The sequence below is a fragment of the Pteropus vampyrus genome, unplaced genomic scaffold (genome assembly GCF_000151845.1).
Source record: "Pteropus vampyrus isolate Shadow unplaced genomic scaffold, Pvam_2.0 Scaffold4, whole genome shotgun sequence".
Lineage (NCBI taxonomy): Eukaryota > Metazoa > Chordata > Mammalia > Chiroptera > Pteropodidae > Pteropus > Pteropus vampyrus.
The window spans coordinates 17,222,393-17,247,041 of record NW_011888785.1 but is presented as its reverse complement, the minus strand read 5'-3'; the positions used below and the strand labels follow the sequence as shown (position 1 = coordinate 17,247,041).

At 33.1% G+C, this 24,649-nt stretch overlaps 1 protein-coding gene and 1 pseudogene across 11 annotated transcripts in view; one reads left to right on the top strand and one right to left on the bottom strand.

Moving 5' to 3' along the window:
• CFAP69 (cilia and flagella associated protein 69) overlaps window positions 1-24,649 on the top strand; it is a 52,920-nt gene that overhangs the window by 6,671 nt on the left and 21,600 nt on the right. For 5 of the 11 annotated variants that reach the window (XM_011363909.2, XM_011363895.2, XM_023533327.1 and 2 more), the window contains 13 exons: window positions 1,960-2,019; window positions 2,949-3,014; window positions 5,180-5,289; window positions 6,989-7,065; window positions 9,793-9,891; window positions 12,891-13,040; window positions 13,144-13,321; window positions 15,155-15,278; window positions 17,874-17,922; window positions 18,019-18,140; window positions 20,441-20,657; window positions 21,330-21,494; window positions 24,230-24,348. In XM_011363909.2, coding sequence (XP_011362211.1) covers window positions 1,960-2,019; window positions 2,949-3,014; window positions 5,180-5,289; window positions 6,989-7,065; window positions 9,793-9,891; window positions 12,891-13,040; window positions 13,144-13,321; window positions 15,155-15,278; window positions 17,874-17,922; window positions 18,019-18,140; window positions 20,441-20,657; window positions 21,330-21,494; window positions 24,230-24,348 — 1,536 coding nt within the window. Of the gene's footprint in view, window positions 1-1,959; window positions 2,020-2,948; window positions 3,034-5,179; window positions 5,290-6,988; window positions 7,066-9,792; window positions 9,892-12,890; window positions 13,041-13,143; window positions 13,322-15,154; window positions 15,279-17,873; window positions 17,923-18,018; window positions 18,141-20,440; window positions 20,658-21,329; window positions 21,495-24,229; window positions 24,349-24,649 lie in introns of those variants that run through there. The other 6 variants (XM_023533331.1, XM_023533353.1, XM_023533345.1 and 3 more) reach the window with 6 other exon arrangements.
• On the bottom strand, window positions 14,775-14,888 carry LOC111743197 (annotated as a pseudogene).

The following is a 24,649-nucleotide window of genomic DNA, read 5'->3' as shown; positions in this document are numbered from 1 at the left end:
ACAGGAAAGAAAGGACAACTGAGGTAGTGATAGATGGCACTGTTAAATATCTAGATCTTAAAAAGGCAAAATTACACTACAAAATTTTTGGTAACAGTAAATTTAATAATTTAACAGTAAAAATGTAATTTTTAATGATAACCATGATACTAGGTATAGATAAGTAATAAATCCATTTTTATTATTAATTTTTAAAGTAAAAATTATTTTGAGTAAATAAACTCATTCCAATACTTATTCTGTAGACTTAAAGTTAGAATGCTTAACTGGAAATTGTTTTTGAAAGGCATTTTTAAAGGTCAGAGTATACAAGTTTGTAATTGTGAAAGGAAAGGAAACTCTAGATTTGAAAGGCATTGGAATAATGACTGTAGAAATATGGAAATGTATGTATTATAGATATAAAAGTCAGAAAATACAGTGGTGTTAACACTAAGTGAATTTATATAAGGTATTTATATATGAAATAAAAACAGAAAATAATGTATAAAAATATACAAAACCAGAAAATAATATATAAAAATATAAATAGATGAATTTAGATGATAGGAGTAAGTAGGATATGTTTCCTTTTTATATCATCATTACACCATCTTTTATTTTAAAGTTATTTTAAAGTAAAAGTAAGTGAAAGCAAGCACAACAGGAGGAAGGAAACAAGGGAAACTGGGACAGCTTAACTCATATAATGGGAGTAAGCAATTGTGATATAATATTTAAATTAAAAAGAAAATGTCATGCAACAAAGTATCAGTGCCCAAGATTAATATTGCCAAAACTGTATTTAGAATTTGGAGATTTCTGTATCAACTTAAACTTTGGATCATAGACCCGCCTGTTTCCTTCCCCACTTCCCTACAAATAATTTTATAGGCCAGGCCCAGTGTTCAGTGCTGGGCATGCCAGAAAACAAAAGCCTTTGCCCTCAACTGACCTTTGGGACAGGGTGTGGTGGGAAATAAACATGTAAGCCATTTTAGAACAATGTGATAGGAATTGTAATAAATATATAGGTAGGGTCTATGGGTGCACAAAGGAGGGACATTTGTTCTGTCTTTTTTCATCCTTTGGGGAGGTGACACCTGAGCTGTGTCTTGAAGGACCAGCCTGTGGGCATTAACCAAGGAGAGGAATAGAATTGTAACAACATAAATTAAAATAGAAGAGGGGCGAGAGGGCAGTAAAGGAGAGTCATTGAATGATTCGGATGGGTTATGTTCAGATTTGAGATTTTTTATTCTGATCGTAGTGTAAAAGATGATGCTGAAAGATACAAGAGTAGAGGCAGGGAGAACAACAGGAAATCTTCACAGCTGAGTGAGAGATGAGAACTGAACAAATCAGTAAGATGGAGTGGCCTCAAGAAATGTTGAAAAATACCAACCCTATTTGAAAAATAAAAAATTATTTTAAGGTAAAAAAAGAAATAAATATTGAAGATGTAAAATCTGTAGAACTTGGGAGTTTCCTGTTCTCTAATGTGGGTGACTATAAGAATGCTGGTACCAACTGAGAGAGGAGATACCTGGTTCAGAAAGGCAGTCTCCTACCTGTAGTTTAGGAGCTAGTTGTATATATATATATATATATCTGCCTAGGTAAATTCAGTGTAATGTGTATGCATGAGATATGGACTATGTATGAATGAGATCATTTTATTTTCCAAAGCATGGAAGGGCTGTTATTCCAGATGGTCTCTTGGACCTTTCGGGACTTTCAGATTTGAGGATATTAATATTACAAGATAATATTAGAATTCAAGAGGTGCTTTTTTTTTTTTTATTCCAAAATTTATTTACTCCTTTAAGGTCTCATCTGCTTTTTCATCCTCCCCTATCTCTTTGTCATAAGATATTTTTAAGTTGCGAAGGGATAATATCCCATTTTTTTTTAAAAGTGTGTTTGATGTAATTTCTTGATTCTCATGATATAGAATTCTAAGATTTGTATGTTTTTTAGGGTGCTTTAAAGCCTATGGACCTAAATCGTGTCATCAAACTCCTTCAAGAGACTGATAAAGTAAGTGGAAAATGAGTTGACCTTGATAGAACTGATCAAAACAACACAATGTCCTGTGATTAGCAGGCACAAAAATTTAGTCATCATTTTAACATTTTTTAGTCTCTACATTTTTACACAAAAAAGAGCAAAAACAATAAAAATAATGACTCTATAAGAATAATTTATCTTTTACTGGCTATTTTTGTTGTGAAAGTTATTTTTAATTGTGAATATATCTACATTTTTTAAAAAGGAAAACCCAACTACATATAGCTCCTACTAGTTGTTAAGTAAGGATGGGGGTGGTAAGGAAGGAAAAGAAAGTATAGAAAATGCCACAGCTTTTTAAAAACAATTTAAGGGTAAAAGGACAGAAATGATTCAGTCATAAAAACACATCACTGTAGAGTTTTGTTTTAATTGGCTGAAGATGTTTGGTTTGCGTCAGTAGTCTGGGCATATTTTAGAGGTTAACATACAATTTCTGGAGTCAGATTGCTAAATTTGACTCCTAACATCACCACTTATTATCTGTGTGATTTCAAACAAATCAGTGTTTCAGCTTGAGTTTTCTATTCTGGAAAACAGGGATAATAAAAGTACCTCCCTAGTAGTGTCATTCTGAAGATTAATATGTATGAATAGTGCCTAAATGGTGCATGGCATAGAAAAATGCTCAGCATACTTCAGGTATTGTTAATATTATTTCTGGAAATAATTCCTGCTCATATATTAACCTACGTCTAATTCTCAATTTCCTAATCAAATTTAAATGCTAGTTTAGTTTTACTTCACTGTTTCAGGAAACATTTTATAATCTTTACAGTATAATATAGTAGTTTAAGAATTTCTTAATTTTAATGTGTCTACTTCTTATATTAAAGAGAAAATTTTAATCTCAACAGTTTTAATAGCACAAAAGAACTAAAAGAGATCATTTGTTTTAGGATGATTTAGAAGAAAAGCAACTTAAAGCTGTCAAGATACTGGTACAGTATTATCAGAATGGATTTGTATCCTTTACATATTTATGTATATATGTTTCATTTATCCTGAAATGGGAGAATTTTTATTAGAAAATATATTAGTTTTCCTATTACTGCTGTGAGTACCACAAACTTAATCCTTTAAAACAACAAATTTTTGTCTTACAGTTCTGGAGGTCGGAATTCCAAAATAAGTTTCACTGAGCTAAAGTTAAGGTATTAGCAAAGCTGGTTCCTTTTGAAGGCTCTCAGGAGAATCCATTTCCTTGCCTTTCCCAGCTTCTGGAAGCAGCCTGCATTCCTTGACTCACGGCCCCTTCCTTGCAGCAGCATCACTCTCACCTCTGCTTCTGTCATCACATCTCCTGCCTCTCTCTTTCTGTTATAAGGACACCGTGATTAGACTGTTCCTAACTAGTTAATCTAAGATATCTTTCCTATCTCACAATTTTTTAACATATTCGCTGAAAAGTCCCCTTGTCACATATGGTAACATATTCACAAGTTCTGAGGATTAGAATGTGGACATCTTTAGACCATTATTCTGGCCATTATTCTGTCTACCATAGAAAATATCTAACATTTTGTGTTTTTTATAAAATTACATATTTTTTCTTAGAAAATATAAAATTGAATAAAGCAGTATAATACAGTTAACTCTGTACAGATAGTGTCAGTTTCTACAGACTTAGAGAAACAGTAAATATCATTGGGAGGGCAAAGTCGAAGTCCTGTTTCTGTCAGTTTATTCAGTATTTGCACTCTTGGTAAGTTTCTTAACTTCTCTGCCCTTATAAAATAGAGATAACAGTACTTCATGAGGTTGTTAAGAAGACTAGATAATGTACATGAAAGTGCTTGATTATCTGCAAAATATTATATTAATATGAGATACTATCCCCACCAAATATATCACCCCAATCAGAATGTATGGAAACTACTTCACCTCAAAACTATCTGTGCTTAACAATCAGTTTGTTGTTGTTTTAACCTTTGCATATATATGCTATTGCAAAATGCAATAAAATTGTCACAGGAAACTCTCATTTTCTGAAGTCATCTTGCCACAGACTGGTAACATACAATTTCAGAATTGGCAGTGGTCCATAGACCACACTTTCAGTAGTATTGATCTAAACAGTCTCGGACAGTTGTCCTGTCTAAAAGGAGATATCAGTCTCTAATATTAGCTTGTTCCAGTATTTCAAAATGCCTTAACTCTCCTATTAAGGGAAATATGCCTTAAATCTAACTATTTTTTATCTAACTCTTTTCTTACCATATTTTAGCCCTGTCTTCTGTGGATTTGTTGAGTCAATCAGTTACCCGAGGACTTGTGCATATTAAGCACTATTTATTGGTAGCCAAGAAAGTCTACTAGCAAGTGATTTTTTTGCCTATCTTAACCATTTTTTCTCTTCTTCAGGTTAGAGAGTTGGTGGCAAATGGCTCTATTTCTGAATGCCTTTAGTAGTCTGGCTTTAGAGGTTATAAAACTTAAAACAAAGATAAATTAGAGAAGTATCTTGGTCACTTCTCTAGGAAGTTAACAGAGGTTTGATTTCTAATATACCCAGTCCTCACAACTACTCTGTTCCCTAAGCTCTAAAACAGAATCTGTGAAATTTGTTTATGTACCAATGGGGTTTTTTAAATAGGTGAAATACAGGTGCTTTTACCTGAAGATCTAGAGATGGTTTTAAATGAAATCAAATTTCAACCAATTTAAATCTTAAGAACAAGAGTAACACACCCTGAGTAATGTTAATAAAGTAATGCAGAAAAGGAAGGTAGGTTTGGGTTGCTTATTCTGGAGCAATTAATGTTTCCTGTGGGTGGGTAGAAAAGAAAGATATCATTGAGCCATTAAGTTAATTTTTCAAGATGTTATTACTCATTGTCAGTAGTAAGTTATTGATGAACTGAATCTGTGGCATAGTAGTTGATAATGAAATTCTAAATGTATAGGGAAAGGAGAAAAAAAGAATTTTGAGAGATAAAAATTAATAATCTTCCTTTAAAAAATATGGTTCTAAGTTTTCCTTTTTAGACTTCAGTATTAGTATAATTAAACTGGTGCCAACTGCATTTAACAGAATAAGAATTGTATAGACTTTCTTGGCAGAAGCACTGTAAAGAATGTTAATAAAAATATTAATCTTAATGTTATTTCTTAACTAAAAGTATTAAAGCCCCTAAGGGATTTAGCACAGATATTTAAAATTCTGAATCTGTGTGCAGGGAAAATTGGACAACAGCCCCATTTTATAGAATCCGCATATAGTATCCTAAAATTATGTGGGTAAGTTGTTTATCTTGCATGCAGTGTTTTTTTTAATGTTTTGTTTTGTATTGTAAAGATATTATGCATTATGGTATAGCAAAGTGATACGGAACTCAGAAAACTTCACTTGCTCTTGTGCTTTCAAGGAACTTTAATGTACTAATTAGAAATAATTACTATTAAATAGATGTGAGATTATATATGTAAAACATTTTCAAATTTTGAGGCTGTGCAAGTCCTAAGAACACCAGACTCATAAGCCTTATTTCAATATCAGTGCTTCTGCAAAGCTCCAGTCAGAACTGTTTTTTTTTATGAAAGCTGTGACTAAATGTTTCATTGCATGGTATGACAAATCTTTTGAGTTACACTCTTCACTTTTCTTTACATTTTATAATTATTCATATTATTTCATTTTTTTCTGCTTTCCTAATTTCTGCTTTCATCCTACATTTCTCCACACCTCATCCTCACTTGATTCTATAACTTTCTAAGCCTTTTTTTGGAAGATAAAAACATTGAAAGTAAAATAAAAAAAATAAAGCCTTTCTGTTTTGGCCTCTAAGTTGTATGCCTTTCTCACTGCATCAGAAGTATAATGCTTTTTTTTTTAATAACCTTTTTGTTGGAATGCGCTTCTGAGGCTTTATCTTTTAGGTTGTTTCCTTTGGTAGAAAAGGAAAAAGTTTGAGGGCGAGTAGAACTGGTTTTAGAGTTCTTCATTTTAGAGATTTAACAATAAGGTGGGTAATAAGTAATGTTATTTGTTTCAAATGAAAATTCTAACAAACATTAGAAACGAACCTCTGTGACATTTACAAAATTGTCCTTTTCATAGCTTGCACTTGAAATATCTTTCAATTCCAAATGGCACATATATATACCCACATATGATAGTTCTAAATGCCGTTTTTCAACCACTTGGTTAATTTTTCTTGAAAAAACGTTAATTAAATCTTATACGCAGGATATCTTATACTTTAAATAAGCAGCACAGGAGTTTCAAATTTTGAACTCATGAAATCCAAAATAGTTTATATTTTGTATTTAAGAAATAATTTTTATTTCTCCTTTGACATTTAGACTAATGACGTAGGTTCAAGTGCAATATCTTTTTATTATTTGTAAATAAATTATTTTCAAATAACTTTGGTTACAGTGGTTGTGAAATGCAATAACAATATAATTAATATTCATTAACTTGGATTTCTTAGTGTCTCAAAAAGTATATCTGTTCTTTTGTGGATGGTAACTGATCCAGGAAAGGTCACTGACCTTTACGAGCAAATAAACCATTGATCTATTAAGTAGAGTTTCACAAACTTCAGAAAAAGCCCTTGAACAGCTTTTAAGTTATAAGTAAGCCAAGATCTGATTTGTATCAGATTATCCATTGTCTTCCAAATTTTGGTAGAAATACAGCTATAATCCCTTATTATTTTGCCCTCAGAGAGAAAGATGATTTTTAAGTTTTTTATTTATGCAGTGTTGCAAATGGCTTTCTTAACCCTTGCTTTTTATAAACCTATTTTATTTTTCTTTTGGTCACTTAGAGACACAAAATTTTTTTTTTGATAGTTGTCAATTCCCTAGGGCTAAAGAATAGGATATTCTCATTTTATTCTTTTGAAAGGAAATTTTCCCCTACTTTGCAAATGATGCTTCAATTAAGGACTTCATTAAACATATCTCGTACATTTCTTCATCCTTATTGAAGCTTGCCTTTTTTGAAAAAGAAAGTATCGGATGAAATAACATATGCTGAAGATACTGCTAATTCAATCGCACTTCTGGGTAAGTTAAGATTTCCTTCAGATCGAGGGGTATAACATATGACAGACGTTACTGATGAGAAAGAAATGTCTCTTTCACTAAGTTTCACTAAGGGCACTCCTCCAAATCTAGGCTCTTTTCTTGTTTTCTGGTTGGGAATTAATTATAATGTGCTTGGTGATAATTTTTGTATTTTTTTATACTCAGATGTTCCATAATACCAACAAGATTCTGTGTTCCTTAAATACAAGGACTGACAGATACTTCTGTGTGCTTATTTGTCTTGATGTTAGTTTGTGTTATTTTGAAGTATATGTCCATCTCAGTAATCACAAAATGTTTTCAACTGAACTCTAATAAGTGCTAGATTCATTGAGAACTGAATTGTTCAATAAATAATCTAAAATTTTAAATAAAATTATAAAATGGTGGAACATTAAGAACTTTAGCATAATATACATAAAGATGAGGGTGCCTATGTTTCATATTTAAAAATATGAAAAAATACCATAAAACAGCAGTTTGTATTTCAGTTATTGCTCAATTTTCTAGAGAAAGAAAATAATAATTTCCTAGGAAATGAGATCATTCAAACACTAGTTCCTTGAATCTGTCCTTGAGATATGACAGCATGTTCCCAATACAAGTCCTGCATTAAATTTATACTTACTAATATAGGTCTTTGTTCATATAAATAAAAGATATACAATTAGCCCAACAAATAAAAAGTATTTACTGAATAGTTATGTTCCCAGCATTATATACCATACCAAAAGATGTTAGAGACTCAAATGGAATAGGTAAAAAGTATTTTTAATTTTTAACATAGACACTAACCTTTTATATCTAAACAAATTTTATAGTCCTTAACTGTAGATACTTTGGGAAAAATTATTATGGCCTAGAGGAAGTAAAGCTATAAAGGAAATTAAATAAATATGGGGAGTTAGAGAGAATGATCTTAAAGAGCAAGCAGGCTGAAAACTAATGGGAAATTTTAATTCTGTGAGTCTCTATCATCAGTGGAAATTTATAATAGGAAGCCAGCCACAAAGAGGACTTGGTATTATTAACAGAGAAAAAATGTAGGTTTAGTTGATAACATTTTTTAAATGCCTCTGTTGCCCATATTATTTTTAAATGTTGCCTCTAAGAGTGTTTGCAGAAATTCATATGATAGCCACGTGGCCCATTTCTAACTCATGTCTGCTTTTTGCTGAATGACTGATTGCCTACAGAACACGTTGCTGTCTCACTTGAGGGCAGTATGAACTCTCATCTTAGAATGAACTCCCTTCACTGATTACTGCCTGCAACTACTACTGTTCTGTCCCTAATTTTTTCGTTGCTGGAAACATGAGTTTAAACTAAAATCATTATTGGTAATATAAAATTTTGAACAAAGGCTATTTTTTACTAATAACTTCCAGTTTCTACTATGTACTAGTAAATATGTTACTTATTCTTCTAAATGATAGATATTTCTATTAAGAGCAGAATTCCAGAAATGTATGAGTAAAGAAGTTGGTACTCTGCCCTGAGATTATAAAACAGGAAACTGTGAGAAATGGTCTAAATTTACAGGAACTAAAAGGGTGGAGAAGCAGATGAGAAACCTTAGAAATTTCTATTAACTTGAACATTCGGTTAGTTCTGTTGGAAAAATGTAGTTGTTGCCTAAATTTTCCCAAAATGTGATTTTTCAACTTCAAAGGGAGAGTCTAAAAAAGTAAAATTTAGAAAATAATCTTGAAACTGTCCCTTTTTTGTGTGATGTCTTTCGCAGATAGGGTCTCCTTAAACAAGGATGAGAATGTCCTCTGTGCTCCCTGCTTCTGTCCACTTGCATCTGCATTCACTGACTAACCCCAGAAATGAACATTATGTAAGCCCTAATGCAAAACTCAAGTCTTCAGGGAACATGTAATTGTCCCCTTTCCCTCTAAGAATCCAGCCAGATCTGAGTCAGTCCTAAAGCTGACACCACTGACTCCATTTGTGCTCAGTCCCCCAGAGGGCATGGATCAGTTTTAGAACTTCACAGATTATTTTCAGATTCTTTTGAGGATCACACCTATAGGACTTCACCAGAGCAAATGCAAGGCAGTTTGACATGCCGCCTGAAACCAGTTCAGAAGATACGATTGAAAAGGAACCCTCTCTATCCTTTATCCCTACCCAAAGAACTTGAACTTAAAAACTATTACCTGCAGGGCAAAGGCCACCTAGAAACTCACTATCCTCTACTCTGTCAGCAAATTGAAGAGTAGAGCTTCACTTGGGCCTTCTTCAAGTAAAGGATAAATTACTGTAGATCACAAATTACTGACTCTGGTTAGGGAGGAACATGTTGGTAACCCACATCTTGCCAAAATAATAATAATACTTGTTTTATAGATGAGAAAACTAAAACACAAGTTTATACAGGTAGTAAGTGGCAGAGCCAGGGTTTAATCTTAGTGTGGTTCTAGCATTTATGCTTTTAATCACCATTCTTTTCTTCCTGGGAAAGAAAGGCTGAGCTGATTGAGGAGCCAGATGTTATAAGGTTAAATCCAGGGTGTTGTGTGTGTGCGTGCGCGCGCGCGTGTGTGTGTAAAATTATACAATCCTACAATCCAACTCGTATGAGATTATACAAATCTCTGGTGAAGATATTTTAATAATGATATTCTAACACTTTACACTAAATTTGCAAATAAGCATATGACAGTATTATTAAATAGTATTCATTTATCTTTCTGGCAGGTGACTTAATGAAAGTACCAAGTTCTGAACTGAGGATACAAATTTGTAAGTGTATTGTTGACTTTTACCATGCAGAACCACCAAAGAAGCATATTACAGGTGAAGTTTTTAATGGTCTTTCTGTAATAACTTTGGTCTTTATGAAACAGAATATTCTGTCTTATTTATCTTTGAACTTAGAAAGACGGAGTGGGATCATAAATGCATATATCAAAAACAGGGTTTTTTTGTAGTCTCAAGTTCTTTGGTCATTTTAAACAAAGAAAAATTTTTTTCAATTTTGATTTGCATAATATTTTTATTCTGATGCTAAATATTTATGATATAATTTTAAAGTCATACTCAAGTTAGTTTCATTATAAGTATTACTATTAATGTTATTTCATAGTGTTGATATTATTTTCTAACATTTTATAATTATTGATAATATCTGTCCCACCAATTAAATTCCTAATAATAACAACATTCTCCATCATATTCGGGAAAACAGTTCTGCATGTTACAGCTAAGGGATCTTAATATATAATGATAAAATGAATGACACTGAAATGTGTAATATCAAGGCAGAGGGCACCAATATTGTGGAGGATATAATTTCATTTAGGACATACTTCCTACCTTCAGAGTTTCTGTAATTTATATTAATCTAGGAAGGGAGAGAAGATATAAATAATATTTTTGCGTTATTTAAGTTACAAATTCCTTAAGATAGATAGAAATAAGACCCTGTAGTAGAAAAAGAAAGATCACTATGACTAGAGAAAAATGGGAAGATGTGTGAAGAATTTAATAAGGAGGTTATTAAATGTCAAACTTGAACTATTGATGAGATAGGAGGAAGTATTTGATAGATAGTAGCCATTAGATATCAAAAGCAGAGACCAGCAATAAGGTTTGGAATCCATCCAGATAGAGATGAAAATTGAAGCCATCAGAGTAGTAGAGTTTGCTAGGAGAACAGCAAGGGACCTAGAATGACATCATGGAGAGTGCCCATTTTGAGGTTTGGAAAAAAACAATCTCAAGATATTGGCAGTGAAGGGAGGCTCAGAGAGGAAGAAGAAAACCTAAAGTTTGCCATGTCTTGTGAGCCAATGAGTGAAATGTTTAATGAAGGAAGAAGTGGTCTCAGTAGCAAATGCTGCAGAGGCTTCTGTAATTGAGGAATGAAAAAGCCAAGTTCATGTGGTATCTGGAAAATTATAGTTAATCTTAGGCGGGTTATTGCCATAAAGCGTCAGGGCAGATGCATGATTAAAGAAATGAGAAGACCGTGAGAGTGGAGGCAGTGGGAACAAGGGAGTAGAGGCAGTGAATATAGACATATTTTATGATATGTTAAAGAAAAAGAAGATAAAGAACAGCTGAACCGGTGGCAAGATCAAAGAAAGATATTTAGGTTTTATTGTTTTCAATTTGTTTTTAGGATAGGGGAAAATGAAGTTTGTAGGCAGAGGAACAAAAAGCTAGTAAGTAGGAAACGGGAGGGCAAAATTCCCAAAGAAATCATCAGAGGATGGAATTAAGAGCATAAACTTAGAGTTAACCTTGGTAAGATACAGGCACTGTTTTTTTAAGGTAGAAAGACAAATGATGTATGAGATACGAACAGAGGAGTGAAGATGCAGAGAAGTGACCTTAATTTGATCAGGCTCTGAAAATTAGGAGCCTTAGGCAATGTTCTCACTGTCACAGATGGTTTCGAGAGATGGGCATGGTTGGACATCTGAGAACACAGCTGAAAAGTCCTCAGTAGAGTAATTATAAGAGACATAGCCCTGGAGATAGGAATCAAGTCCATGAGCCTTCATATTAGAATATCCTTCTTTAGAAATATAAACTCAATAGAAAAAGATAAAGTAAGTTTAAATATACATTTAGGGCCATCCCTATGATAGACTATCATGCAAACAAAACTCATGATTCAAGAAAATGTTTTACAGAGTGGGGAAAAGCTTACAATAAAATGGTTAGTAGCTGCAGTAGAATATAAAATTATGCATACATGTGGTATATTGTTAAAGTTATATGCCTACATTAAAATATCATCAAGAAATATACCAAAAATGTTAGTATTGTTATATATGGATGGTGAAATTACAGGCAATTTTTGTCTTCCTCTTCATACTTTTAAAATGCTTAAAATGACTAGCTAGGGCATACCATAGAGAATGCATCACAGGAAGGGACAAGGCCTTATCCAGGTCCAGAGCTCATATTCAGAAAGATAAACTGAAAGACATCCCAGAACTATGACAGAGTTAAAGAATTTAGTCTCAAAAGTCGAGAAGTCAAGGGAGTCAGATAAGTGACATCACTAAAAGAAAATAGCTGCATCTCAGGTGAGCAAGTACCTTCTGATGTTCACTTAATCTTTCTCGTTAAATGTAGTTGGGCAGGTGCCTGTTCAACTGTATCAAAAGGAGCGGTAGTGTTTCTCATAAAAGCTAAGACAGAAGGAAATTCTTACAAGATATGTCACCAAGAATCAAACTTCCCTAAAATACCATTCTATTTACTAACACTGATCAGAACAGCATTATATTTTTACCTCTTATTTTATTGCAAACATCACATAATTATTGTCCCTTGAAAGCACTGAAGTAATATGTTGACTTGAATAGTGAAAACATTCAATATTTGTGTAATTATGCCATTTTCCTTTATGGAAAGACATATCTACTGACAAGAAATATTGTTCTTTTTTAGAATTTAAAATGTGCCCCCAAATTTATAGTCCTATTGCAAATGCTACATGGGGGATCAGCAAACTATAGACCCCAGGCCAAAATCAGCCCACTGTAAATAAAGTTTCATTGGAACACAGCATGCCCATTTCTTTTTATATTGTATATGCTTGCTTTCATGCTATCATAGCAAAGTTGAATAATTGAGACAGAAACCTTATAACCTACAAGACCTAAAATACTACCTGACCCTTTATAGAAAAAGTTTGCCAAACCATTTTAAACCATATACTTTTTAAAAGTTTTGTTATTGCTGCTGCTGTTTAAAGATAAATTACTCATTCCTTTGTCTTAATGTAGATGATTACTATGTGAAATAACTGTACATATTTATTAACTAATCATCATTAGGTTACCAGCAAGCTAGCTCATCATATAAGATTCAAATGGCTGAAGTCGGAGGATTGGCAAAAACAATGGTGCAGTCATTGGCCTTGCTTGATAATCAACTTGTTGAGAAACTTTGGGTACTGAAAGCTCTGCAACATCTCTCAACTTCTGGTTCGTATATTATTAAATTCGAACACTTTAGTCTCAACAATTTTGTTTCTATCTAACAATGTCAAGACTGTGCAATATAAATAATTTTTAAATTTATTTTCAGAAGCTAATTGTACTTTAATGATGCAAGCACAAGCAGCCAGTAGCATCTGTGCTCACCTCAATGACCCAGATCCCTCTGGACAGCTTCTATTTCGTTCATCAGAAATACTTTGGAACTTATTGGAAAAATCTTCAAAAGAAGAAATCATACAACAGCTTAGTAACTTGGAATGTTTGCTGTAAGTCTATGTAGTTAGATAGGAATGCTTTTTAACCTTAAAATAATAGTCAGTGACATAACTAACACTTTTGTTTCAATTTATGTTCAATTAGGCTTGTGTTTCATGTAATGGCTATGTTTCAGAACATCTTTTTTTGTACCATGGTATGAATGCATCAGCAGAAAAGCCATTTTTTTCCTATATAGAAGGCTATTAAAGTTAACAAAGTCTTGTTAACAAAACTAAATTATGTATTTGAATATGTATAAAGTAAAATTAGACATTTAAAAGAACTATTTTATTTTTCTATATTCACTAAATCTGTTTTTTGAATACTTATTGTCTTCTAGATACTGCAATAAGCATTAGCAATAATATCAGTAAACCTTTAAGTTACTTATACATTTATTTGTCAAGTGATTATTGTCTGCTCTAGGCCCTAGAAAAACAATTGAAAATAATACAGACATGGTTTCTGCTTTTGTGGAATTTGCATTATATTAGGAGAGATGGACAAGTAAATAAGCAAATAAAATAGAGCGTACTAAATGTTATGAAAGGGATTATTGCAAGATGCTACATGTTTTCCAGAAGAAGGTGAATCAGTATATTTTTGTGTGCAAGTGACTGAACACCCAACCCTACCAATTTAAACCATGTAGGAAATTTATGAGCTAGTGTAACAACAAAGTTAAGAATAAAACTGGTTTCATGTGCAGCTGTATTCAAGGCTCAGCAGATATCAAGAATTGGGCCCTCTTCATCTCTCTGCACTGCCTTCTGCTATATTGGCTTTCTTTACAAGCTCCACCTGGTGAGACCTAAGAAGTCTAGGTTCACAACATCACAACCCCAAATCAAGCGGAAGAGAAAACTTGCTATTCTGAAAGCATGGAGAAAATTTTTTCAAATTGAGTCCCTGTTGGCCCCTGAGCATTGCGGTGTTGGCCATTGCCCATTCCAGAGCAAATTACTAATAACAAAGAGGAGTGTTCTGGCTAAAAGGAAGTTGAAGGCAGTTCAGAAGACCAAAAGTGGGTAAGGAGTGAAGCCTAAATAAAAATAAGGATACAGTTATCACAAGAAAGACAAGCGGATCCAAAGAAGCAAAGCAACAAATGCCCATTGTACAGGGAACCTGAAGCAAACTTGGAGAGCTAATAAATGCTTCCTAATGAACCCTAATCTGGTATCTGAATGATAAATACAAATTGGCAACATGGAAGAGTTTTGCATACAGAGAGCATCCCAGACAGGGAGCAGAAGTGAAAATAGAATTTAGCAATCAGAAACCTGAAAGAAATTCAGTATGACGAGAGCAGAAAGTACAGGTAAAAAAGTGATGACGTCAACAGTGTTAGCAGGGACCATAAATAACGCAAAAGGCCTGATGAGCATTGGTGAGGAAGTAGAACTTTATCTAAAGAACAAAGAAAAGCCTTTAAGTAGTTTTTTTTTTATTATTTTTTAATGCCTACAGCACTTGGTATTCCTAGGTGGTCTCCCATCCAAGTACTAACCAGGCCCGACCCTGCGTAGCTTCCGAGATCAGACAAGATCGGGCACATACAGGGTGGCTGTAGATTTAAGTAGTTTTAAAAAGGGAAATGAAGTGATCAAATCTTTATTTTAGAGCAGTCACTCTGACCACCATGGGTAGATTGCATTGATAGATTCTTAGTACCTGAATGGATTCTCACTACAGTGAATTAGGGGCAGATTTGGAAATATGGAAAAAATTAGAAATACTTGGCAATGAATAGTATAATACAAAAGGGAGATTTTCTTGGTAAACATTTAAGTAGCATTTCTATTAAAATATGGTTCTAAAAATATGATTTTACTTTCTAGGGCCTTGAAGGAAATATTTAAAAATCTGTTTATGAGAGGCTTCCGTCATTATGATCGTCAGCTTAGAAACGATATATTAGTCATCACTACAATTATAGCTCAAAATCCTGAAGCACCAATGATTGTAAGTATGAGTAAATTTTATTAATTTTAATTCAAAGTGATAGGAGTAAGAGAAAAGAGCACTAGACTTTGTTGTAATATTTATGTACTTTGCTGTAATGCCAAGTTATGTTGTAATGTCATGATGGTTGCCAGTACACTTGTACTCTGCCAATTTCTCTTTCCATTGCCTTTGGAAATTTGAGGTCTTCCTCATATTTTATAATTTACTCACATATTTACCATTTATGATGCATTTTTTCCCTTCCTGATGATATGAGTTTCTATCCGATACCATTTCTCTTTCACCTGAAGAACTTCCGATCTGCTGGCTGCTGGCAACAGATTCTCTTAGTTTCTTTTATCTGAAAATATCTTTAATTTGTTTAATTCTTGAAATCTGTGTTCACAGAATATAGAATTCTAGGTAGAAATTTTTCTCTTTTAGCACTTTAAATATGTTCCACTGTCCTTTGGCCTCCATTGTTTCTGATATGAAGTATATGTTATTTCAAATTGTTCTCCTGTGTAAAATGTATCATTTTGTTTTCCAGCTGTTTTTCAAGATTTTCACTCTATCTTTGGTTTTCAGCAGTTTTACTATGATGTGTCAAGATGTGATTTTCTTTGTATGTATCTTCTTAGAGTTTATAGAACTTCCTGAATATGTAAATATAGGTCTTTCACTAAATTTGGAGAATTTTTAGTCATTATTCTCTAAGTATTTTTTCAGCTCCATTCTCTCCTCTTTTGGAACTCTGATTACTTGTAGGTTCAACTTTTTGATATTGTCCCCCAGGTTTGTTCACTTTTTTCAATCATTTTTCTCTCTTTTCTTTAGATTGGATAATTTGTATTGGTCTATATATTTAAGTTCACTGACTTTCTTTTCTGTCATCTTCATTTTGCTATTAATACCATCTAAAACATTTTTATTTCAGACGTTACATATTTCAGTTTTAGAATTTTCTTTTGGTTCCTTTTGATACTTTCTACTTCTCTGCTGAGAGTGCCTGTCTTTCCATTCATTATGAGCATCTTTACGGTCAATTCTGGTGTATTCCTCTGAAAAGTATTTTTTTTTTTTGTATTAATAAGCATGTAGTTTGGATAGACTCATCTCTGTGGTGGAGGCAGCTCAATTATCAGTTCGTTTCTTTTAGTCTTACATGGGATCCTTGAGTGTTCCCTGCCCTTGTGTGGTTCAGGCATCAGCCAGAGATTTGGAAAGTTTATACACAGAATTTGGGTTTCCCTTTCTCTGGCTCTCTCCTTTATAGGATTTCTCCCATATGGGATTTCTCCCTTCACTTTCCAGTAGCGGTGGTTGCTTTGTGATTGCCTCTGTCCTCTGGTTCTTCAAGACACTAAGATTACTGGTTTATCCTGAGTTTTAGCATCCCCGCAAGGTGCAGACTAGAGCTTGGCCTCACTCTAAAAGCCATTTAAGGAAAAAGGGAAACTCATGCAGTACCATTTCCTTCATCAAAGTCCTGACTCTTCTCCAGTATCTTCTAGGTAGTTGTTTTCATATTTTGTTCAGAATTTATAAGTGTTACCTGCAGGAGTGTTTCTTATAGGAGCTACTCTGCCATATCAGAAGCTGAACTTCCCCATATTTTATCATGTAAAAATCATTGAATAATTGATTACATCTTAGAGTAGGGATCTTTGGCAACAATATTCATATTATCAGCCACATACTTTCTAACTTATACTTAAAGAAAATTTGGCAACGAAGGCCACAACCCCATGGTAATGGACATCAAGTGATCCCAACATGAGAGAAAGGTCATAGGAGTCATACTGTGTAAATGAGGAAACAATTCTGCATAGCATTCTCATCAAGGCTGCAATGTGTAGGTGGTCCTGTATGTTCCTCTGATCTTTAAGTTCTCATTAGCATCCTTGGAAACATTCAGGTTTCATTCTATGAATGTGAGTCAAAAGAATAACATGCTTACATTGTAAAGAAACTGTATTGATCTTAAAATAGCCAGTACATAGAGCTGCAAGTTCAAAAGCTCACCATTTGCCCAGTAAACTCTCCCTAATGCACAAAGTCCAATTAGGATATCTGTCAGGAATGAGTTCTCTCATGCTGAAATGTTTGCAAGTCTGGTTATTCTTTAGGGCTTTTCATGTTAAGTAGGAACTGTTTTGTTATCTCTTGACCAAACCTTTGACATATAAGAGTGTTTGGGTTTGGGGTAGGGAGTGGGGTTTTTTAAGAAGAAAAGCTGTAGGAAATAACTATTTTCTTCCTTTGTTTTGTCATTTGAAGTTATAAAAATGAATTACATGAGTTACTTGTAGTCCTAATACGTTTTAGGTTCTCAACCAAATTTTAAACAGCATTATATAAAATATTCTTGAATAATGTAAAATATTTTTTAGAACCTACAGAAGTTTAATATTAAATAAATTACAAATTTATCTGGTTATATGCTTTTATTTTCTTGCTTTCATCCCTTCCTATTATTAGCACTTTATGAATTTAAATGAATGACAAAGGGAATCTGATAAAGATATTGAAATGTTAGGTAAATATAGGCATATGCAACTTAATTTCCATTAATTAACTCATCCTTCTGTTTGTTTTGTATATTTATATTAGGAATGTGGCTTTACCAGGGATTTGATATTATTTGCAACCTTTAATGAAGGTAAAATCCATAAAACTTTCAACCTGTAATTATCTTTATGAATCTTATACATCATTTTGGCTTTTATTTTACTCTTTCTTTTTTGTCCCCTCACAGTTAAAAGTCAGAATCCTTTGGTAAAAGGTCTTAAACTTTCTAATTCCTATGAAGATTTTGAGTTGAAGAAGTTGCTATTCAATATAATTGTGATCTTATGTAAAGATTTACCTACTGTACAGGTAAAGAGTAATCAAAACAAAAATTAAAATCAACTCGCTTTGTAGTGTAACTTTTTAAAAGTCATGGCTGCAAATCTTTCACCAGCTCATATGTTTACCATAGAAAGTAACGAACTCTTATTGGCCAAAGTTTCACCTTTTCAGAATTTCCTTTGCTTATCTGAAAATAAACAGCGAACCTACCTAAACTTAGACCACATAAACCAAGAAAAGCAGGAGAACCTTAGAGATTTATTTATATATTTAGATCTTATCAATAAAGGAACATAAAAAGAAAGAAGACCTACATAGGCCCATCCAGCCTAACTCTATCCCTGACAATAGTAACAAGGATTGATTCTGCTGGAGGAGTGCTAACCTCTGCTGCCAATCTCAAACCCTTATGAACCTGCCTTTTCTCCATACAAACCTAACATCTTACTTTTTTTTTTAATTAGCCATGAATTTATCTTAATACTTTATATTCTATGTGAGAGCATGATGTAATTTCAAGAACACCGAGACTTAATTTCACTTCTGTCTTACCACCTACTAGCTTCATGGCCTTGGCAAAATCATCTAAACTTTCTGAGGCTCAGTTCCTACTGTAAAAGGAAGGTTCTAATACTTCTGCCCTGCTCACAGGGCTATTGTGAGATTTACATGAAGTCTTTGTAAACTATAAAGTGATAGAAAAAATATACTACTAACAATTTCATTAGTTTAGTTATTTGCTGCATTAAATGAAATTTCATTTAGTCCTAAAATTCTTTTAAGCTCCAAGGTGCTACAGTGAAAAAGAACTGGGAATTCATTCTGTCAACATCATTAATGATAACATATAGATGGTATACCATATTGGTTAAGGCCTTTAGTCAGGTGGCATCCAGTGCTTTCACTTTCCACCTATGTGCTCTTAAATAGGTTGTTTACTTTCTCTAAATCACAGATATTTCAACTTTAAAATGGGTATAATACTGACCTCATGGAATTATTATGAGAATCAAAAGAGCTCCGGATTTTCTTGGTAATGCCACTTGGAGGAATACATATACTTAAAAAAAAGCTCAGAAAAAGAAAAATTGTCTTTACAGCCATAACTTTATTATTTATATCAAAAATAAATACTCTGTTACAACCTAAATATGTTTTTGAAATGCCAAATAGAAAATATTCAATAAAACATGGTTTATTATTACAGTAGAATATTATATATAACTATTAAAATAGCTATAAAGACAATAAATAAATTTTACACTACAGTTTATAAGCCAGTTTTAGTTGACAATAGAGTCAACTGGCACAAAGTTTGTGGTGAGCTTCTTAAAGCACTATGTCAGCGGTGGAATCAACTAATTTTTTTATGTCATATATTAGTGGCCCAATAATAGTAATGATAATGAACCATGTGTACTATTATTTGCAGTTCACAGAGTATTTCAAAAATGTTATCTACTTAATAGTTTCAGTAATGCTAGAACTAGTTGTTATTCTTGTTTTCTCAATCCTAAATCTTGTGTTCTTTCCATGTGGAATAGTAAAATATTTAGAAAACTTCAGATGTGATTGTGAAAAAGTCTTTACAGAATAATGCCAAACAAAAATTGAACAGAATGTAGCACATCATGTGTAACTATCTGGTGAACCACAATTATGCATCAATCAGAATCAGCTATAATATTGACTTGATTATAACATAATAGCTATGCATTTTTGTTTTTATTGAAATCATGGATTCAATACAATTTTTAAATTCTAGGAATATAATTAAAAATATGGCATTCATTGGATAGAATATTTGTATAAGTTCTGTTTTGTGTGCTTAAAATTTAGCCATAGTCATTACTTCAGACAAAATTGATTTTTATAGTATACAATTGAATCTATTGTATACTATGTTGTATATAATCTATTATATACTATAATGTTTTTTTAAAAAAAAAAAAAATAGAGAAGAGAAAATGCCATCAGTTTTATTTGCTCCAAATTTTAAACTCCTGTGGTTTTGTGATAAGGAAGAACTACATATATAGGCAGCATAGACAAAAAAAAAAATTAATGCTTGCTCTATATTCTTGTCAGCTACAGAATACATATCCCCAAAAAGGGGATTATAGCCAACTGTTATTATTGAGTTTGGTGTTTTATTTTATATTTTGGGGGGAGGGGTACCTAACATAGGTTAGGATCTTTACAAAGGAAATATTTTGGAATAGTCATCAATGAAACATCAGAATGTAAATCTTTTATTTAATTTTCTTAGATTAAGTAAAATTGTTTTACTTATGTTTCTAACAACATACTTTTTGCCTTTCTCATAGCTACTTATTGATGGCAAAGTTGTTTTGGCTTTGTTTACCTATGTTAAAAAGCCTGAGAAACACAAAATAATTGAATGGTCTGCAGCACAGTATGAAGAATTACAACTGCATGCAATTGCTACTTTGTCGTCAGTGGCTCCTTTGTTAATAGAAGAATATATGCTGTGCCAGGGAAATGCTCGAATTCTTGCATTTCTAGAATGGTGCGAGAGTGAAGGTCAGTGGCCCTTCACGATTCCTGTCAAAATTCTAATTTATGTATTTCAACTCAACTCTCAATATATCCATAGAAAAAAGATATAAAATTAAAGCAAAAAGAAATGAAAATATAAATCTGTCTTCCTGTGATTTTGATGTATTTATATGTTTTAAGGAAAAGAATCTGAGATTTCATTTTAAATCAGATATTAGTAAATGTCGTAACTATTGTTGATGCACATCTCTCAGAAAAAGCAATTATACAGATAATCTGATTTAAAGTTTTGTATTATTAGGCCTATCCAGCCATTATACTAAGTCCCAGAAATATTATAATTATTCATCCAACAAAAGTTTATCGGATGCCTACTAGGTGCCAGATACTGTTTTAGCTGATAAAGATAGATTTGTTTTCAAAATAAATTAAATCTCTACCTTCGTGGAGCTTAAAATCCAGATCTCTAATCAGATATAATGACTCCATGTATAGTCTACCAAATTAGCAGAGTCTCAATTTGTTGAATATTTTATTTTAATTCTCATAATTCTTAGGAAAAAAGTAATAAGTACATTATTTTTTGAACAAAAATTATAAGGAAGATACCATATTTTTTTCTGGTAGTGATTTTGCTCTAGAAATAATTTTTTATGGTACAATTTCTTGATGTAAATTATTACCATTTCTTCACAGATTCCTTCTTTAGTCATGGTAACAGTTTTCATGGTACAGGGGGCCGTGGCAATAAGTTTGCCCATATGCGTTACACTTTAAGACTCCTAAGAGCCATGGTCTACCTTCAGGATGAGACTGTAAACAATGATCTTTGTGAAAAGGGAACAATTCAGCAACTGATAGGTAAGACATAATATGTTTGGTACTGATGAAAGTAGAATATTTATAAACCACAGATTTTGTATGAAATGTTTTTCTACAAATTTATTTTGTTTTTATAGCTGAGAAACTCCTGAATATTTTCTTGACTTGTTTCCTGTTGTTGCTATAAATCAGTTTCTTCACTGAACCATCATGATCACCCATCCTTTAAATATTTGTTTTCTTGGTTCAGGTACTATTTCATTTAGGATTATCTTTATCTTTTTTTTTTAATGGGCTATTGTATATGTTTCATTCTTCTAGTAACAAGATCACCACTTTCTGACCAAGCCTTTTGGAGTCATTTTAAAAGAAGATAACATTGCATTTTCTAGTGCATCTGACAAACCAGAACACTTGACACTGGTATATACAGAAATGTACTCCAGAGAGTCTTTCCTAATATGAAATATCAGGATATCCTTGGTTTTCAACTTAGAATTGACTATGCTAAGTCACCTTATCCCCACAATATATCACACGTGAGCTCAGTGTAAAATTCAGAACCCCTAAACAAAAGCTTTTTACATTTCATTAATTAAAAAAAAAATAGTTCTCCAGCCCTACCCTTTTCTGACTTTGAAAAGTGAGACCTATTTTAGTCATATTCATATTCAGTGATTGCCTTCTGAGTATGTGATATAATTGGCTAGATAGCAATTAATTACAAATGCCTACTCAAACACTCTTTTACCTGTTAAGTTAAAGTACCTGCTCTTCCATCATTAGTGAAGTGGAGTAGTGCTCTCGAATAGTAATACTAGTAAGCAAAATAAAGATGTAGAAAAGAGGGCTAGGCAAAAACATTCACTTCTTTGATGAGTTTGCTTGGGATGACTAAACCTAAAAGTAGATTTTCTCACTTCTGCGCACATTTCATTGTACAGAACTATCTTAAGCCACCCAGCCCAACCAAGTGGAGTCCAGGAAATATAATTCTCCATATGTCCAGGAAGAATTCTTAATGTTACCTGGGTGGGAAGTGGGGTAGGAAAATGGGAAAACCTATAGCATGAATTCTTATTGAATCTAACAGAGGGCTCTGTAGTAGTAATGTACTCAAGAAATAGTGATTGCATTGTAAATGTAGATGTTTATACGCCTTTTGAGTAGGCACTGGGATTACAAGCACATGCAGAGCAGAACACTAGGGACCTTGCCCTTAATGAGAACAAAAGAAAAGAGGTTTATTTTAGAAAGATAGCATGTGTTACCATGTACCATCAGTAAGGCACCTAATGAGTAATAGAATAAACACCATAGAAACAAAAAGGTTGGGATAGTTTTCAAGGCTGGGCAATTTTAACAGGAAACTTTACTGAGTTAGAGTATTGGGCTAGTTTCAAGAGAGAAATAAAAAGGGATGGTCTTTCAAGCAAAGGGACAACATGAGCAGAGACATGGTACTGAAATGCATGACGATGTGTTCAGAGCTAGCTTAATTGGAGTCAAAGTCTTATGAAGACAGATAATGTAATATAAGGTTAATTGTCTAGCCAGGGGCCAACCAAGAAACAGTTTCAGATGGCAGGTAATAGTTTTAACTTCATCCTCTTTAGGCATGGGGAACTACTCGTGTTTTTTGATCAGGGAAGCTAGTTATATGAATAATGCTGTTTTGGAAAGAGAAATCTGAAAGAAATATATTGGATCATTTAGAATAGAACAAGGAGAGGGTAAAGGCAGGGGAACTAAAGGATACTTAAATATAAAGACAATAACTCTATTAATGTAACGTGTTACAGCAGGGGAGATGACATGACTGTACCCGGCTAGGAAGGAAAATGAGACAATCTAGAAAGGAGAAGCAGACCAGCTTGGATTCCTAGAAAATGCTCCTGATAAGGCACATAGGCCCCTCTGTCCATGGCCTCCCCTGACCTGGGCCTCCAGTATGCTCAACTAGCCTTCCCATGGTCCGATCCCCCACCTGTATTTCATCCTCACAGGGCCAAGAATCATCCCTTCAGAGCCAACAACGTACATAGGCTGTGATTTCCATGGTCCTTCTTTGGAACATAGCTCCACACCTTCTGTTAATGCCAGTGACCCCTTTAACAGAGGAAGAATGACTTTCGTTCTTCATTTAAAGCTTAAAGAAAAATTCCTTTTTGAAGCAAAATTTTATTGTAGATGTCAGTCCATTAGTGTAAGTGGCTGTTTTCATGTCTTTTTAAATTTTGGTTAGAAGTGAGGGAGAGATTTTAAAGGACATGGGAATACTGCTACCTGCAGTTAAAGAAACCTCCAGATAGACCGAAGGAGAGAATGCAGAAAGAAGTATCAAGGATAGAAAACATACTTATGGAGGTCTTCCACCTTTGGAGTTCTTCCTCCTCTTCCACATGAGGAGAAGACATGAGGCAAGCTATGATCAGGCATTTTGGTCACATATTTGCAAAGGCACTCATTTCTGCCTCATAAAACTACATATTTTTAAACGATTTTGTTTACTGAGCAAAGTATCAGGTTGTTAGTGTGTCTTAATGACACTCTAGAAGTACTAGAACTTCTACATAGATGGGGCTATTGAGAACTCAAAGAACCCATTTATCATTTTCTGTCTACAGCTTCTAAGCAACTATGAAATGAAAATAGATACTTTTAAAACTTTCTCTAAGTGAAATTTTATAAGAAGAGATTTTAAAAACAGTAATTGATCAAAATAAAAATATAGTGTCTAATAATTTTACATTCTTTAAATTTTCTCATACCAGGAATCTTTAAAAATACAATAAGCAAGTCTAATGACAAGGAAGAGGCCATTGTTTTGGAAATTCAATCTGATATATTACTTATCTTATCTGGTCTTTGTGAACATAATATTCCTAGGAAGGTATGTATGCCTGTGAATCAAAGTTTTACTTAGATCTCCCAGTCACCCAACACTATGAACTTTTTCTTAGTAATTGTCCGTAAATATTGGTGTTCTTTAATCTTGTGAAGAATAATTTAATATTCTTTTTTATAATTAGAATATAATTATATACAGTAAGTGTATAGATCTTAAGTATACAGTTCAATAGGATTTAACAAATATGTACTCATTTAACTAATACTCCAATTAAAATATAGAATTTTGTTATCTCACTATAAAAGTCTTTTATGCCCCTTAGCAACCATCCCCCAACTTGCCT